This window comes from Salmo salar, chromosome ssa09 (genome assembly GCF_905237065.1).
Source record: "Salmo salar chromosome ssa09, Ssal_v3.1, whole genome shotgun sequence".
NCBI lineage: Eukaryota > Metazoa > Chordata > Actinopteri > Salmoniformes > Salmonidae > Salmo > Salmo salar.
In genome coordinates this window covers 118,707,940-118,724,736 of record NC_059450.1, presented here as the reverse complement: position 1 = coordinate 118,724,736, position 16,797 = coordinate 118,707,940, and the positions used below count along the sequence as shown (strand labels likewise).

The following is a 16,797-nucleotide window of genomic DNA, read 5'->3' as shown; positions in this document are numbered from 1 at the left end:
CACTTCCTTACTCACCTCCTTATTGACGAAGCAGTACAGGATGGCAACCAGTAGACCCTGTGGGACGAGAGAGTGAGAGGTATCAGAAGAAGAGTGATTACCTCCATCTTCCCCCATCTAACACATACAATACCTAAGAAGCACCACAGAGAGAAAGAACATGCACACTCACTCACACCGCATGCATACCCAAACACACCCCCATATAGACGAATAACTTTTGAATCTCATCATATTACCTGGAAAGAGTTGAAGAAAAGTTCAAAGAAGAGGTTGATATTTCGGAGGACGCCCTCGGTCTGTTCCTCTGACATCACGGCAAAGACAACCTCATGGATTCCGAGGAGAGGGATGAGGGTCAGAGTGGACTTAGCCAACCTGCACACACAGAGCATCCTTTACAGAGCCAAGCAAGGGCAACTATTAGAGAGGTCTGTTTGGTCCTATATGGTGAATCTCTTTCATCAATGACATCAATGGATGGCTCACTTTTCACACAAGCACATAAAACGGCAAACAAAGAAAGCCACAACTTCCACACCTGGACTCAGAGCAGGAATGTTAAGTAATGGCTTCGAAGCATCTTGGGAAATCAAAAAGGCATTCTCTTCCCATTACTCTTTGATGGCTCAGAATCAGTGCATCAGCTGCACTTGTGCTTAGATTCCAATTAGACTCATCTTATCCAGCGTGCCTCGAGGCCAGGCTTAGGCCAGAGGATTATGCATGCAACTGGTCTCTTGGATGTGGCTGGTTTCCTAAAAAGTCTATACCGTCTCCAAGGACCACGGCTCACAATCAAAGGATGGGAAGCCCCCTTGAATACCACAGAAACATCAAATGATTCCACAGCTCCCTCTACTCTGTATACCATAAAGGGCTAGTAGAAGTGAAAGTTAACTTAGTGATGGATTATTGAGGTAATGGATGTCAACGGAGGTCGAAGCAAAAACAAATTGTGTGGATAGTATGTCATGTCATCATAATGTCTGCTGACTTGCACAAGAGTAGAGTCCTTGTGTGTTTAGGCTGGAGGATAGGTGACAACGACGCTGCCAAAGGTACGGTAATGTTCCGTGAATGGGACAGGGTTTAACAAGGTATGACATAGACAAAGTTACATGACAAGAAACACAAACATGTGTAAGCAATGAGTTGACTAAATCAGTTTTTATAAGATACAATACAGTGTGTGTTTTGTGTTTTTATTTTGATCTGCTTTTATGTAATTCATGGATTAGAAGGTGCTGTATCTTTCTTACCTGAATTTATAATCGGTGTACCTCATTTGGTTTGCCTTTAATTTGGAGACAAGGATCTGTATGATCCGAATAAATATGAAAAAGTTGACCTGGAATAACAAAAGAAATCATCAATAAAACACAATCAACATTAAACCACCCAATATTAGCTTTATTAATGTCAGAGAGAAAAAAAGGATGTGTATCCAAATAGGTCTGTTCTGTTCTCTGGCATTTCAGTATCATATAAGAACAGGAAACAAGGATAAGTGCTACTGTTGAAGCAGGGTGAATATGTGAGAATTCCACAATAAGTTTGAGTTCCAAAGTCAGACTGCAACATGTTAGGGGTATTAACTGCAAAGTTCAGGTGACAGAGTGCAACTGCACGTCATATTACGTGTGAATTACTCCTATTTACTTAACCTTTATTATGACAGGCTGTCATGCTATTGTACAGATGAGCCTTGTAATTATAAAAATATACACATCAATACAATATGAAAAGTAAAACAGAGATAGAAAACACAGTCTGTCTAACATTACTATCTATGTCAAAACATGTTAGGCATTTAGTCCTTAGGGGAAATGTGAGAGTTGTGGGACAAATTACAAATTATCTGTGACAGGAGAATCCTCATCTCTTCTGGAATGTTGCTTCTGATGCAAAATACCGTAGGAAAAAAATGATATTTTCTTCCTCTCAGAGTATCACTGAAAGACGCTAATTAAACACTCTTTAGATCAAGCTTCAAGGAACATGTTAAGTGTTACTAAGAAAAGAAAAGAAACCAAGTGACATTCATTTTGTCTTCTGGGTTGATGAGTCATCCATTCATTTTAATGTACAGTGCATTCCGGAACCAAAACATGCCCACTCAGCTTTCACATTTGCACAATTTCCCCAGGCTTGTCACGGTCTGCTAACTTCAAAGAGACAAGACTGCAGGGGGAAGAGGAAAGGAGCGGTGGGTTGACGAATGACTAACCCCTGGACCCCCATTGCTTTAGGGCTCACACCACAGTCGACACACGCCACACACACACACACACACTCACCAGGATGGCCAGGAGGATGGGTGTGCGGATAATCCACCAGTACGACATGTTCTCGTTGATTTCCCAGCACCTGGGAGGAGATATGTCACAATCTCTCAGTTGGAATTCGTTTTCAGTAACAGATGAGGAAATAAGATTGAATGGACATGAGAGTGACTCACCGTGTATTTTCATACAGGTAACGCACTATAATCCAGGGGACCACAAATAACACTGGGGATCCTACACACAGTGCCATAAACCCATACATTACTGTCAGGAAACAGCATTTACATTATTTATCATACGTGTGTGTGTGTGTTCATGTGTGAGTGTGTGTATCTACCCCAGCCGATGAAGAGGTATCCACAGAAGTAGCTGTTCTCTGAGAAGACCATGAGCACCAGCAGGTTGTGAAGGTACAGGCCCTCCACCAGCAGCCAGTAGTAGTTAGCCCCCACACAGTACTGCATCAGCACCTGGGCCACACGGCAGCCAGACAGGGCCTGGGGGCAAAGGTCAGGGGTCAAATGTCAAGGGTGGAGGTCAAGGATGGCTGTCTAATGTATGAGAGACGAATTGTGTCTTTAAACGGTACGCTTGAGTGTGTGTTTCTGTAACGTGCATTAGTGTGTACAGCCTTTGGTTCTGACCTTATCACTGAGGACGTTGGACACGTCTCTGTTGTCTCTGAACTCTGGGGTGTCCCTGGTGAGAACAGCATCTCTGGTGAGGATGGATATGGCTCGCAGGATGAAGGACGCAAACAGATTGGTGTGGATATAGTTCCTGGTGCACCTTAGTTTCCTAGGGTACAACACTTGACAATGAGATTACTGTACCACAAAATTCTTTCCAGCATCATGTACAGTATATGTCATGTACAAGTGTAGGATTGTAATTTGATCACTCTTTTGTTGATGAGAATTTTCATGCACAGCAGGAGTGTATTCAAAGTTTAAAAAGGCTTCTAAAGTTTGTAATTTCCACTTTAAAATTTCAGAACTTGCCATAACAAGAAATATCCATTAATTATAATCCACAATTCACATTTCCTGTTGCTGCTGGATTATTTACATGCTGTAGCAAACTGGCTCAAATTAAGATCCTACATCTGTATGATTTACATTTACCTAATTCACATCAGATGACTAGAAGTGAATCCATTGCCTTAGTCCAAACAAACAGTCCCATAGTCAGAGTCAAATCTTGACATATAAATATGGACTGTATACTGTTTATGACTGTGGTCAGAGCCAGTATTTACCTGAAGATGAGCAGTATGATGAGGGCCAGGGAAAGGCTGGCCAGGGACAGAGAGTAGCCCACAGTGTACATCACCCGGAAGTAGGCCAAGATCACCATCTGGTTCTCCTGTGGACAAACATAGACCTGCACTCAAATCCCAAGTAGACGAGGGAACGACATGACCCTGTTTTCACCTATAACTCTCTTGTTGGTGTGCTGTGCTGTACTAATGTCCTGTCCTTTTGGTAGAGTGGAAACAGACAAATACAGACAAAGCAGATGCACTGACCGCAAAAAGTCCTCTTGTCTTGTTGCCTATTATGCCTTGGAAAATGTTCATAAACACTTTAATGATGCTCAGTACACTAAATAAACTCCTATTAAAAATGCATTAATGTACACTCTAGGCTTATGAATCTCACAGATTGGAACACGTGAGAGTAACACGTGTCAAACAGTGATGAAGTGGCGCGTAATTGCACATTTACTCACCTATCGTGGAAAAATGCATTGGAAATATAGGGAGCGTTATTTTATTCACTGCGAACGGCGATCAGCGTTTACCAACCTATTTTTCTTATCATCAGGGAGTCTGGCTGCAGACTGGAGTACATTTCAGCTGTGGGGCCAATGAGGCAAATCATCATTGCATCATTGGTTGTCAGCAAAAACATAACCCCTAGGTGACGGCTGTCTCCCTCTTCATAAAGAGGACTGTGTGTCTCTCAGAGCTCACCCCTCACACTCTGAAGCCCTGGCAGATCTATAATCCAGTATGTAGTACTGACTGTAAGGTTCTGTATTTATTTTCTTAGTCAACCTTGTGTTCTGTTTCTTTGTGTTCTTGAACGTAGCCCCGTCTTTCATTTTTGTTCATTGTTTTCACCTGTGTTAGTTACTCACCTGGTCTCATCAGCTCCTTATTTAGTTCAGTTCATTCTGTTTGTGCCTTTGTGAGGTATTGTTCGTTTTGACTCTACTAAACCTTTTCCTAGCTCGTTTGTGAGAACCAGTTATAGCCTTCAGTCCAAGTTTTGATTCACCTGCCTGTTTGCCTACCTGTGTATGACCATTGCCTGCCTATGACCACGATTCCTGCCTTCTGGCGAATTAAACACCTGCCGCGCTCTGTGTGTGAATCTACACCTTTTTCTTCCTGAGTATTCATTTCACTGACTAAGTAATGACATCTTTTATATTGATGTAGTGAGTGGACCATTCATTACTGAGCTCGAATTGGAGTGCAGCACTAGATGTGAAATTAAGAGAGGGTAAGGAGGAATTGAGTTGAACATGCTGATAGGGATGATTGGAAGTCAACATGAGGGGACAGCAACTACTGCTGCTAGCCCACCTCAACATCCATAAGCAATCAGAGCATTCGGGCATTATCGTACAAGAATGGCCATTCTGGTAATTGCATTTCTATGTCCCCTACAGGTGGTATGCCATTGGAATACCTACTCTATTACTCATTGCTTTTTGAATGGCTATTTGGCTATGAATTAATTCACCTCTCAAAGCATCTGTCAGTACTTGGAGGGTCTCCTAAGACTACTGGTGACGTTTTATAAAAATCACATACAGTAATTAAAAGCATTAACCCTTTGAAAGTATCTTGTTCTCCTCTTAGCCATGTGTGTTATTATGTGCTCTGAGAAGAGGGTCTATTTCAGGAATGGTGCATGATGGGTATTACCTGTGCCACCTGCTGGTTGTTGTCTGCGTTGCACTGGGAGTGGTCCCTCCATGTGCTACTGGTGTTGTTAACGGCCCACTGGCCATCAGGTCCACACTCCCGCAACACATGCCCATTACGAACTGCACAGACATGGGGAGGTAGAGATGAAGGAAGAAATCAAACAGATGAGACAAATTAAATTCTGTACATAGACATTAAAACCAGTAGATGGTGATAGCGCTGAAGTCATCCACGTATTCCTATGGAAAACTCCCGGTGGCGCATGAAGCCGGAACTATTTGAATTTGAAGCGCGCCATATTGCTGAATGGGACTGAATGGCACCCCAAAATTGCTAACCATCATGGTGTGTCTGTAAGTCTGTAAGTGTCTGTAACTAGCATAACAAGCAAAGGATCATGGTCGATGTAGTGGTTTTCATCCTGCATGAGAGTCACCGGGCGCCGTCTCGTAGCCTGCCCGCCCATGATTGGTCTGTGTCCGCACGTGGTCCTGTGTGACGACAAAATGTATGTAGCAGTCAGAATGGATCACGATTTAATTAAATATCGCGATTTGTAGCTGACTTTAAAATAATTGACAGTGGGGATCGAACTTGATCATAATAAACACATCTAAGAGCCCAAAATGTCCGTCAGTTGTTTTGGGGGGGTGGCCGATCGATTTATATAGGCTTTCTATGGCAGATCAGGGGCCTCATTTATAAACTGTGCATATGTACAAAATATAGCCCAAAATGAGTGTGCGCCAGTTTTCACACAAAAGTGGGCATTTATTCAAATTTTACTTGACATGAGAATGTGTTTGGGACCACGCTGACATCATACCACTCAGGAAGGAGACGCGTTCTGTCTCCTAGAGGAGAATGTACTTTGGTGCAAATCAATCCCAGAACAACAGCAAAGGATCTTGTGAAGATGCTGGAGGAAACGGGTACAAAACTATCTACACTGCTCAAAAAAATAAAGGGAACACTAAAATAACACATCCTAGATCTGAATGAATGAAATAATCTTATTAAATACTTTTTTCTCTACATAGTTGAATGTGCTGACAACAAAATCACACAAAAATAATCAATGGAAATCCAATTTATCAACCCATGTAGGTCTGGATTTGGAGTCACACTCAAAATTAAAGTGGAATACCACACTACAGGCTGATCCAACTTTGATGTAATGTCCTTAAAACAAGTCAAAATGAGGCTCAATAGTGTGTGTGGCATGCCTGTATGACCTCCCTACAACGCCTGGGCATGCTCCTGATGAGGTGGCTGATGGTCTCCTGAGGGATCTCCTCCCAGACCTGGACTAAAGCATCCGCCAACTCCTGGACAGTCTGTGGTGCAACGTGGCGTTGGTGGATGGAGCGAGACATGATGTCCCAGATGTGCTCAATTGGATTCAAGTCTGGGGAACGGGCGGGCCAGTCCATAGCATCAATGCCTTCCTCTTGCAGGAACTGCTGACACACTCCAGCCACATGAGGTCTAGCATTGTCTTGCATTAGGAGGAACCCAGGGCCAAACGCACCAGCATATGGTCTCACAAGGGGTCTGAGGATCTCATCTCGGTACCTAATGGCAGTCAGGCTACCTCTGGCGAGCACATGGAGGGCTGTGCGGCCCCCCAAAGAAATGCCACCCCACACCATGACTGACCCACCGCCAAACCGGTCATGCTGGAGGATGTTGCAGGCAGCAGAACGTTCTCCACGGCCTCCAGACTCTGTCACGTCTGTCAAATGTGCTCAGTGTGAACCTGCTTTCATCTGTGAAGAGCACAGGGCGCCAGTGGCGAATTTGCCAATCTTGGTGTTCTCTGGCAAATGCCAAACGTCCTGCACGGAGTTGGGCTGTAAGCACAACCCCCACCTGTGGACGTCGGGCCCTCATACCACCCTCATGGAGTCTGTTTCTGACCGTTTGAGCAGACACATGCACATTTGTGGCCTGCTGGAGGTCATTTTGCAGGGCTCTGGCAGTGCTCCTCCTGCTCCTCCTTGCACAAAGGCGGAGGTAGCGGTCCTGCTGCTGGGTTGTTGCCCTCCTACGGCCTCCTCCACGTCTCCTGATGTACTGGCCTGACTCCTGGTAGCGCCTCCATGCTCTGGACGCCGCCAGCATGTCATGCAATAAAATGCAAATGAATTACTTAAAAAATCATACAATGTGATTTTCTGGATTTTTGTTTTAGATTCCATCTCTCACAGTTGAAGTGTACCTATGACCTCTACATGCTTTGTAAGTAGGAAAACCTGCAAAATCGTCAGTGTATCAAATACTTGTTCTCCCCACTATAGGTTACATTGAAGTAGGCCTATGAATCAAGTTTCACATTTTAATTGTCACTTGCACAAGTACAGATGTGGCCAAAAGTTTTGAGAATGACACAAATATACATTTTCACAAAGTCTGCTGCCTCAGTTTGTATGATGGCAATTTTCATATGCTCCAGAATGTTATGAAGAGTGATCAGATGAATTGCAATTATTTGCAAAGTCCCTCTTTTCCATGCAAATTAACTTAACCCCCCAAAAACATGTACACTGCATTTCAGCCCTGCCACAAAAGGACCAGCTGACATCATGTCAGTGATTCTCTCATTAACACAGGTGTGAGTGTTGACGAGGACAAGGCTGGAGATCACTCTGTCATGCTGATTGAGTTCGAATAACGTACTGGAAGCTTCAAAAGGAGGGTGGTGCTTGGAATCATTGTTCTTCCTCTGTCAACCATGGTTACCTGCAAGGAAACACGTGCCATCATCTTTGCTTTGCACAAAAAGGGCTTCACAGGCAAGGATATTGCTGCCAGTAAGATTGCACCTAAATCAACAATTTATCAGATCATCAAGAACTTCAAGGAGAGCGGTTCAATTGTTGTGAAGAAGGCTTCAGGGTGCCCAAGAAAGTCCAGCAAGCGCCAGGATAGTCGCCTAAAGTTGATTCAGCTGCGGGATCGGGGCACCACCAGTACAGAGCTTGCTCAGGAATGGCAGCAGGCAGGTGTGAGTGCATCTGCACGCACAGTGAGGCGAAGACTTTTGGAGGATGGCCTGGTGTCAAGAAGGGCAGCAAAGAAGCCACTTCTCTCCAGGAAAAACATCAGGGACAGACTGATATTTTGCAAAAGGTACAGGGATTGGACTGCTGAGGACTGGGGTAAAGTAATTTTCTCTGACGAATCCCCTTTCCGATTGTTGGGGGCATCCGGAAAAAAGCTTGTCCGGAGAAGACAACGTGAGCGCTACCATCAGTCCTGTGTCATGCCAACAGTAAAGCATCCTGAGACCATTCATGTGTGGGGTTGCTTCTCAGCCAAGGGAGTGGGCTCACTCACAATTTTGCCTAAGAACACAGCAATGAATAAAGAATGGTACTAACACATCCTCCGAGAGCAACTTCTCCCAACCATCCAGGAACAGTTTGGTGACAAACAATGCCTTTTCCAGCATGATGGAGCACCTTGCCATGAGGCAAAAGTGATAACTAAGTGGCTCGGGAAACAAAACATCGATATTTTGGGTCCATGGCCAGGAAACTCCCCAGACCTTAATACCATTGAGAACTTGTGGTCAATCCTCAAGAGGCGGGTGGACAAACAAAAACCCACAAATTCTGACAAACTCCAAGCTTTGATTATGCAAGAATGGGCTGCCATCAGTCAGGATGTGGCCCAGAAGTTAATTGACAGCATGCCAGGGCGGATTGCAGAGGTCTTGAAAAAGAGGGGTCAACACTGCAAATATTGACTCTTTGCATCAACTTCATGTAATTGTCAATAAAAGCCTTTGACACTTATGAAATGCTTGTAATTATACTTCAGTATTCCATAGTAACATCTGACAAAAATATCTAGACACTGAAGCAGCAAACTTTGTGGAAATTAATATTTGTGTCATTCTCAAAACCTTTGGCCACGACTCGTTCAGCTAAATGCCTTTCTTGCTTGCTCTTTCAAAACAATTCAGTAATGAAAATCAGTAGAACTATAATAAATAAATAAATAAAAAGCCAAATAGAACAAAAACACACAAGAAATAGAACTGTAAGCACTGTCATTTTTCTTTGTAACCCTACAATGTTTCAGAATGCGTGGGCAGTCCATCATAAAACATTGTTGAATTCAAATGTTCTGCTGACGGGTCCCCGACAATTTGCGATTGTTCTCTCGTTCAGAAACGGACACAGTCCTGTTCCAGATACAGCATAAATGACTGCTAAAGATGAAAACATTCTGCCAACACAGTAAATAGACCGGTAGCTTATTTGACAGTATGAGTAGGTTACAGTATTGCTGTGTCGATAGGAGTGCGACATCATTGCCTATTTCATCTCAGAGTCTATACCAAGGCAGGAAATCCAAAAACCCAATAATCTATTGATGAACTGATGAACAACAATTAGTCTTTTGCATTCTGTGGTCTAATGACAATAGTTCCAAATTATACAGCAAATAAAGGGCATTATTTTCATCATAAAAGGGGAATGAAGCGTTTTCCAGGCAAAGTTTTAATGCTCATTCAAGCATCCACAGTTTTAAGACAAGGGTGATTTATAATGGGAAACATGCGTATGTATGTATGTCATGTGCGAAGTTAATAAATATCAATATTATATCAGAAATGGGCACGGTTATAAATACGGCCCCAGGGCTTGTGATTTCACGCTCCAGACCAGACACTGGGGGCCTGATTCTGTACGGCTTTAGACAGAAACAGTGTTAGCATTAACCTCTTAGCTGGAAGTCGGATGAAACAAAATCTCAATGATCCTACTGAACCATAAAGCACTAACCAATGCCACACCAGTACCTTGGTTGTACCAGGGGAGGTACCACGGGCAGGGTACTTTCACCGTGGTGTTGGGGACACCCTCCGGCCAGCAGGCGTACATGTCAAACATACGGCCGCAGAACAAGCCTGGGGGGAGAAGAGAAGATATAAGTAAGCCATAAGTAAGCAGACAGCAGACCCTGAATCCTTAATTTGTTGTCTGAATCTAAAGAGGATAGAGACGTTTTAGTTTTTGGATGAAGAACACCTGGGAAAACAGTAGTAATGATGAGGATACTGCCCTGCAATGGATGCAGTCCTTTGGGTCAGATGTTAAGTCGAAGCCTGACTCATGGTACTTATTCTAATAATTGGGTAGATTCTGTGGACTCTGAAATATATATTTGCTTGAGGGAGAGGGGTGATGATGCCATTATAATTGTGAAGCCAACTGCATAATTCTACTGTCTACTCTAGACGATAACGTTTTAGATGTTATTCGATTTAAAAACCCATAATGGGGTGTGTCTGATTAGGTCAGGCGTCTGTTTTTGAGTCTTACCTGGGGGTGTGAGGTCCGTGCTCATTCTCAGCAGGCACTCGTTCCTGTATCTGTTCCATTCCTCCACCGTGTGCTTCACCGTCTTCGTTGACACAAGCTGCTGGTCATAAATCACAAGATTGAGGGTCAGGGGTCAACCCCAGTGGGTTCTTCTGGGTAAGCCCTACAAAACCTAACTGGGTTTAAAACCTGACTGGATATAAAGCACTAATGCCTTGGCTTAGTGTAGTGTTGTAACTTAAGTTCTCCATAAAAGCTGTCACATACATTCACTAAACCAGCTGCATTGATTGAGGATGCAAAAGCACATTAAACTGACACTGGTGTTAAGATCAGCTTCCCAGCACTCTAATTATGTTCTATAAAGCACACAGACCATTATTACCTGCAGTGATTCAGAACGGTGAATCATCTTCACATGACTTACATTTCATAACAGCTCCTGAGGACAATCAAACAAACTAACGACGGAAGCGTCTAATGACACGACACACTTCTATGGATGGATTGAAGGTGGAAAGTAATGTTAAGTACAATCACTACTGCCGTAATGAGCAGAAACAAAGTTAAATGTGCCTACCACAGTTCTGCACAGGACAGACAGGATGAGGATGGCAGGGGTCTTCATCACTTAGAGGAGTGCCAGGGTAGAGGGCCACTCATCATCTCAGGGCTGCTGGGTGTTTTTGACCCAGGGGGGCCAGAACCAGGCATTGCCTCAGACCTCCACCCCATAGCCCACACCCTGCAAAACAACACACACAACCAGTTAGACCTACTGTGTACAGAACAGAGCAATCACACAATATGGTTTGGGTTACAATTCTTATCACATATTAGGCTAAAACAAGCTTGTGGTCCACAATGGGAATAGGATTTGGCATTTGATTTGTGGAAAGGAAGTAAAAACGTAATGGCACGGGATCAATGATGCCGGCCCAATAATTGTGGCAGATGAGAATTTATATTTTCGTCAAGTGATGTAGCCACTTAGTTCAAATGTTAATGAGCCCAATCAACATGTAATCATTAATGAATCCATGAAGGCCAATGAAGCCATGTAGCTGACTAGAGCATGTGAGGTTTCGGCCCACTATTTCCCAACGACACTGTGACAACAAGACACCCATTTTGTTGCTACTGTAGTGTAGGCTAATTTGAGCATTGAAATCATGTCCACACCCAAGTCTCCCAAAGACATCTCAATGAAATCTAACCAGAGTGCTATCTAACAATCTGATGGGAGGGCCAATCGTTGTAATCTTGGAAACATCTACATAAAGAAGCCCAGAGCCATATACTGTATTTAGAGAGTTAGGACATTGAGGTTTCTGCATTATGATCCATTTACATGTCACTACAACATAATTATGGCAGCCATGAATATTACATGGGGAATATTTAAACAAGTAACAGATAATCAATGAGGGGCTACTGTAGTAACTACCAAGTTTACTAGATAGCCACAGTAGTTGCCTTGGTAACCAAACAAACCCACTAGCTAGTTTAACTAACCAAACCATCAGTCCTAGCTTTCTATTAAGAAAATTGAATTCAACCATGCCAATAATGTTTTCAATTCGACTTCTGCTTTCAAAAGCAGTTCAAACTAGTAAGAATGAACTATAGCCGTTGAATTCTACCGTGCAAATACACTGTTATGGGGAAATAATGCACAATCTAGAATGCCCTTCAAGCCAATCAGAAACGAGTATCCAACAATGTCATGGTATAATGCTATGTAACTGAATGTCTAGAATTAGAACAATATTAAAAATTCTAAAAGTTGGCCTAACTCTAAATATAGCTCTGAAGAAGCTTCATGCCTGTATCTAGAGACAAAGTGTTCTGTTCAATCATGTATGACCGGGTTATGGTCAATTATTAAATGTTTTTTTTTGTGGGGGGTGTTGTGCTAAACAGTGTGAAAAACTGTGTGAATTATCTTAAAAAATACAAACACGGCCTCCCGAGTGGTGCTGAGGTCTAAGGCACTGCATCACAGCACTAGCTGTGCAACTAGAGTTCCTGGTTCGAGTCCAGGCTCTGTTGCAGCCGGCCTGGAGACCCACGGGAGACCCATGAGGCGGTGGACAATTGGCCCAGCGTTGTCCGGGTTAGGGGAGGGTTTAGCCTGCAGGGATGTACTTGTCCCATCGCGCACTAGCGACTCCTGTGGCGGGCCGGGAGTAATGCACGCTGACACGGTCGCCATGTGTTTCCTCCGACACTGTGTTTCCTTCCTGCGGCTGGCTTCCGGGTTAAGCGGTCATTGTGTCAAGAAGCAGTGCGGCTTGGCTGGGTTGTGTTTCGGAGGACGCACGGCTCTCGACCTTCGCCTCTCCCGAGTACGTACAGGAGTTGCAACGATGAGACAAGACTGTAACTACCAATTGGATACCACAAAATTGTGGAGAAAAAAACAATTTGAATAAAAGAATACAAACACTGAACATAAAATATTGTTCCCCATTGTGCCTGCTATGTTACTTAAAGAGTTGGAACACATTGGTCTACACAGCAACTCCCTCAATGTACATACTGTACTGTACTAACCTCATTGTTGGGGATCACATTTTTTTTACAAAGAGTTATTCCTTTTGGGGCCATGCTTCATGCACACAGAGGATCCTTTTAAGATGGAGAATTTTTCCTGCACAAGGATTTTGGAAATTGTATGCATAACATCAGTCACATTGTCACGCCCTGACCGTAGAGATCCTTATTATTCTCTATGTTTGGTTAGGTCAGGGTGTGACTCGGGTGGAGAAGTCTATGTTTTCTGTTTCTTTGTTTTTGGGCCAGTGTGGTTCCCAATCAGAGGCAGCTGTCTATCGTTGTCTCTGATTGGGAATCATACTTAGGCAGCCTGTTTTCCCACCTGTGTTTGTGGGAGGTTATTTTCTGTTTAGTGTCTGTGCCTGACGGAACTGTTCGCTTTCATTTTGTTGCTTTTGGTTATTCTTGTTTGAGTGTTTCTTGAAATAAAGTATCATGAACACTTACCACACTGCGCCTTGGTCCACTTCTCCTTCTAATGATGAGCGTTACACACATTGGCAAGACTTATTTGTTTCTGAATTCTATTTTTCTTGTGATGTATTACATCTCTCATGATTTGAAAAACGTTCTACATCTACAAAAATAACCCCAACTGTGTACATTTATCGAACATGACATGTTTGAGTTTTAGGGCATAAAAGAGTTGAGGGGGAGTTGCACAGTATCCTGCCTTCATCTAGCTTGTTTTTCTTTTCAGGGGCCAATTCCCAGCAGGTGTCTCTATTTTTTCCCTCTGTACAAAAGAAAATCCAGTAAGTCTACAGTCAAACACTGTAGCACACACACAAGATCAAGAGTAGCTACTCAAAACACAGATTGTGATCCAAAGTACACCGTCGGTACTGCACAAACTATGCGCAGCCATTTCAAAACACCAGGAAAAGCCTCGACTTCACTTCAGAATAACGCTCTGACAAAAACTATTAAGGTTCAAAGCTGGAGATGCCACTGGATTGACTTATTCAGTAACTCTTGAACAAGCACACGAACTGTGAGGGTTTTCTTGACCCGTGAAGGTGTTGGACTAAAACCAAGAACCGACATATAACAGCCTGACAGGTCATTATTACCATGTCATCTCATCATGATAAACACATCTTCGTTTAAGTCAACATGTCAGTCAAGCTACTGAACCCTAATCCACCCCTTACACGTACTATGGCCGTGCAAAACAGAAAAGGAAGTTCCATATTATCCAACAGACAATATGTTAAATTATAACATATGAGGAAATGATTGCACATCTGATGGGTGAGAGCCTGCTCATTATGTGGTGGGTCATATTTGCACAGTAATGAATCCTAATGAAAACCCAACTCGTTAGTGAGGCCTCGGGCAATTCCAGTGCACCACGGTGAATAAAACATTACTTTTTACGAGAGTTTACGTTCTGCCAGAATATTCAGGATTGAATTCTCATTATTGGAATTCGTCTCACAAAACATCCAGGGGATCTTACTGTTAAAGCTGCTGGGGTTTTAGGTAAACAATTACAGACTTATCTGAAAAAGAGGTATTTTCTGTAGGGTCTCAGTGGAATGTACAGCTACAGTATGCACATAGACTGTATCTATACAAAGAGCTCTCTTGGCATGAGATGGGAGTGATGATGATGATAACCTGCCTCAATGCCAGTCATACCTGGCAGGAAACCACTCAAACTCGAACCTATCTGACGCCAGAATGTAGACGGGTAAGAGGCAGCATCATGAGACAACCTGGGCTGCCATAACAGGTTTGGACAACGTTTGTGAGACGTGAGGAATAGGGAGAAAGGCAACATATCACGGATGACTTATGTCAAGGAAGAAATTACTTTTCAAAACCAAGCTACAGTACAGACACTCTTCATCAAGGTACCACATGTGATTTTCAAAAAGTGATAGAATCTACAGTATTTTATATAATTAATGGCATGTTAATCATGCCTCCTTTCATGAGGGGTGATAAGGTAGCAATGTTTTGACATGTGTGTAGGTTAAGTAGGTTTAATCCATCCCTGCACTGTGTCGGCAGTGATATGCTTGGCCCAGTGAAGGAACACATACACACTTCAATCCACCAGATGAAATGATGTGAGAAATGTCCTCCGTCTATGCTTCCTTCAAAACATTGGCCCAGGTTTTAACTGACGATACGCTTTGAAGGAGATAACAGATTCTATTCATGTGTCTTTGGCAAACCTCCGTCACCCTGTAATGATAAAAGGCTTCGACTACACCGCATTTTAAGCCCAAATGACTATGACTATGAAAAACAGAATATCGCTTCGGCACTTCGTCTGGAGTCAAATAGACAAAAATATAAGCAGATGAAGATGTTGAAGAAAGACATAAAATGGGACTGTCAAGAAGTGGTGTAATATTCACCAATGACAGCCTGGAGAGTTGGCTGATATAGTGTCTATAGTGCACAGATCTAGACGGTTATTTAGTTATTGTATTTCAGGTCTACTTACCATGTCAATGACTTCATGTATCAATGCCAACCTGGTGATATATGGTAGAGTCACAGTCTTTTGAGAATGAAAACAAGAGAGAACTGCAAGTAGTTCACCAACCAAACACAAGGTTTAAGGATATCTAGACAGTTGTGTTATCTAAACTGCGCCACCGTTTTTCAGGTTGTGTTTTTCCTATTTCCCAAGCTTCTACAATACAGTTAATCTTGTGTCCATGGAAGCTGGCATCTCTCACCAATCACAAACAGTAATAGGAAGCACATGAGCCAGGGGTTCTGGTTGTGTGTAACTTGCAGTAGAGGGACTGTCTCTGACCAGTGCTGTCACAGGTTTTCTGTCATCAAGTGCAGACATGCTTTTAAAACAGGGTGGATGATGTGTGACCCTCTCCACCCTGGTCAAACGGGAAACTGTTTCGGCAGAGGGTGTAAAAGGATCAGAGCTAGGCTACTGGATCTCCTTAACACCAGGGCTATTTCAGGTCAGTCCAGTGGCCCTCGGTGACCCCTCCAACTCATCATCTGTGACTAAGGTAATAACACTAAGGCCTGGAAGTGCGGCAGCTTCAAACAGGGGAAAGATTAGACCTGGGGATTTGAGTTTGTGTGCATAATTAGGGCAATGGACGGGTGCGACCTGACCCGACCAGTTTTCGACAGACAGAGGCCGTCTATCTACGGCAAGCTGGGGCAAGCCAGCATAACCCACTGCTCACTTTATAGTGCTGTAGACCAGTGGCAATTTTAGCATGTAAATCTTGGCGGGGCAAACTCATTTTTTTTAGATGCATGCCATCAAAGCCACTACACAACACAACACTAAACAATACATTATTGTTTAGACTATAACTGTGACAAATGGTGCCAACAAACTGTTAGGGCCTACATAATGCTGTCCTAACAGCAGACCTTTCTTTTCAGCACCATGGAGTGAATCCTTACCACTGCTCCACCTGGCGATGAGCAGAGCCTTGTCTGGCAACAAAACAGTTCATTCAGCCTCATTTACTGCCTTTAAAAAAAAACATGGCTGACTTGCTTAACAAATGTGGTTTCTACTGACTGTTGAGCTGCTCAAGCTATGGCATTAGGGAACAATGAGTGGATACGAGGCAATCCGTAATTGCGATTAAGACATTAATGAGCGAGCTAAGACGGATGTAGTCAAACTATTTGTTCAGTACTTTTGAAATGTACAGCGACAGAATTC

At 43.2% G+C, this 16,797-nt stretch overlaps 1 protein-coding gene across 2 annotated transcripts in view; it reads right to left on the bottom strand.

The window, feature by feature from the left end:
- Window positions 1-16,797, bottom strand: part of LOC106612691 (glucagon receptor) — a 37,017-nt gene that overhangs the window by 3,927 nt on the left and 16,293 nt on the right. For both annotated transcript variants that reach the window (XM_014214105.2, XM_014214104.2), the window contains 12 exons: window positions 11,146-11,310; window positions 10,566-10,662; window positions 10,043-10,150; window positions 5,227-5,348; window positions 3,547-3,653; window positions 2,933-3,086; window positions 2,626-2,785; window positions 2,462-2,522; window positions 2,301-2,370; window positions 1,263-1,351; window positions 240-378; window positions 16-57 (listed from right to left, as the gene is read on the bottom strand). In XM_014214105.2, coding sequence (XP_014069580.1) covers window positions 16-57; window positions 240-378; window positions 1,263-1,351; window positions 2,301-2,370; window positions 2,462-2,522; window positions 2,626-2,785; window positions 2,933-3,086; window positions 3,547-3,653; window positions 5,227-5,348; window positions 10,043-10,150; window positions 10,566-10,662; window positions 11,146-11,193 — 1,197 coding nt within the window. In that variant the 5' untranslated portion in view covers window positions 11,194-11,310. The remainder of the gene's footprint in view (window positions 1-15; window positions 58-239; window positions 379-1,262; window positions 1,352-2,300; window positions 2,371-2,461; window positions 2,523-2,625; window positions 2,786-2,932; window positions 3,087-3,546; window positions 3,654-5,226; window positions 5,349-10,042; window positions 10,151-10,565; window positions 10,663-11,145; window positions 11,311-16,797) is intronic.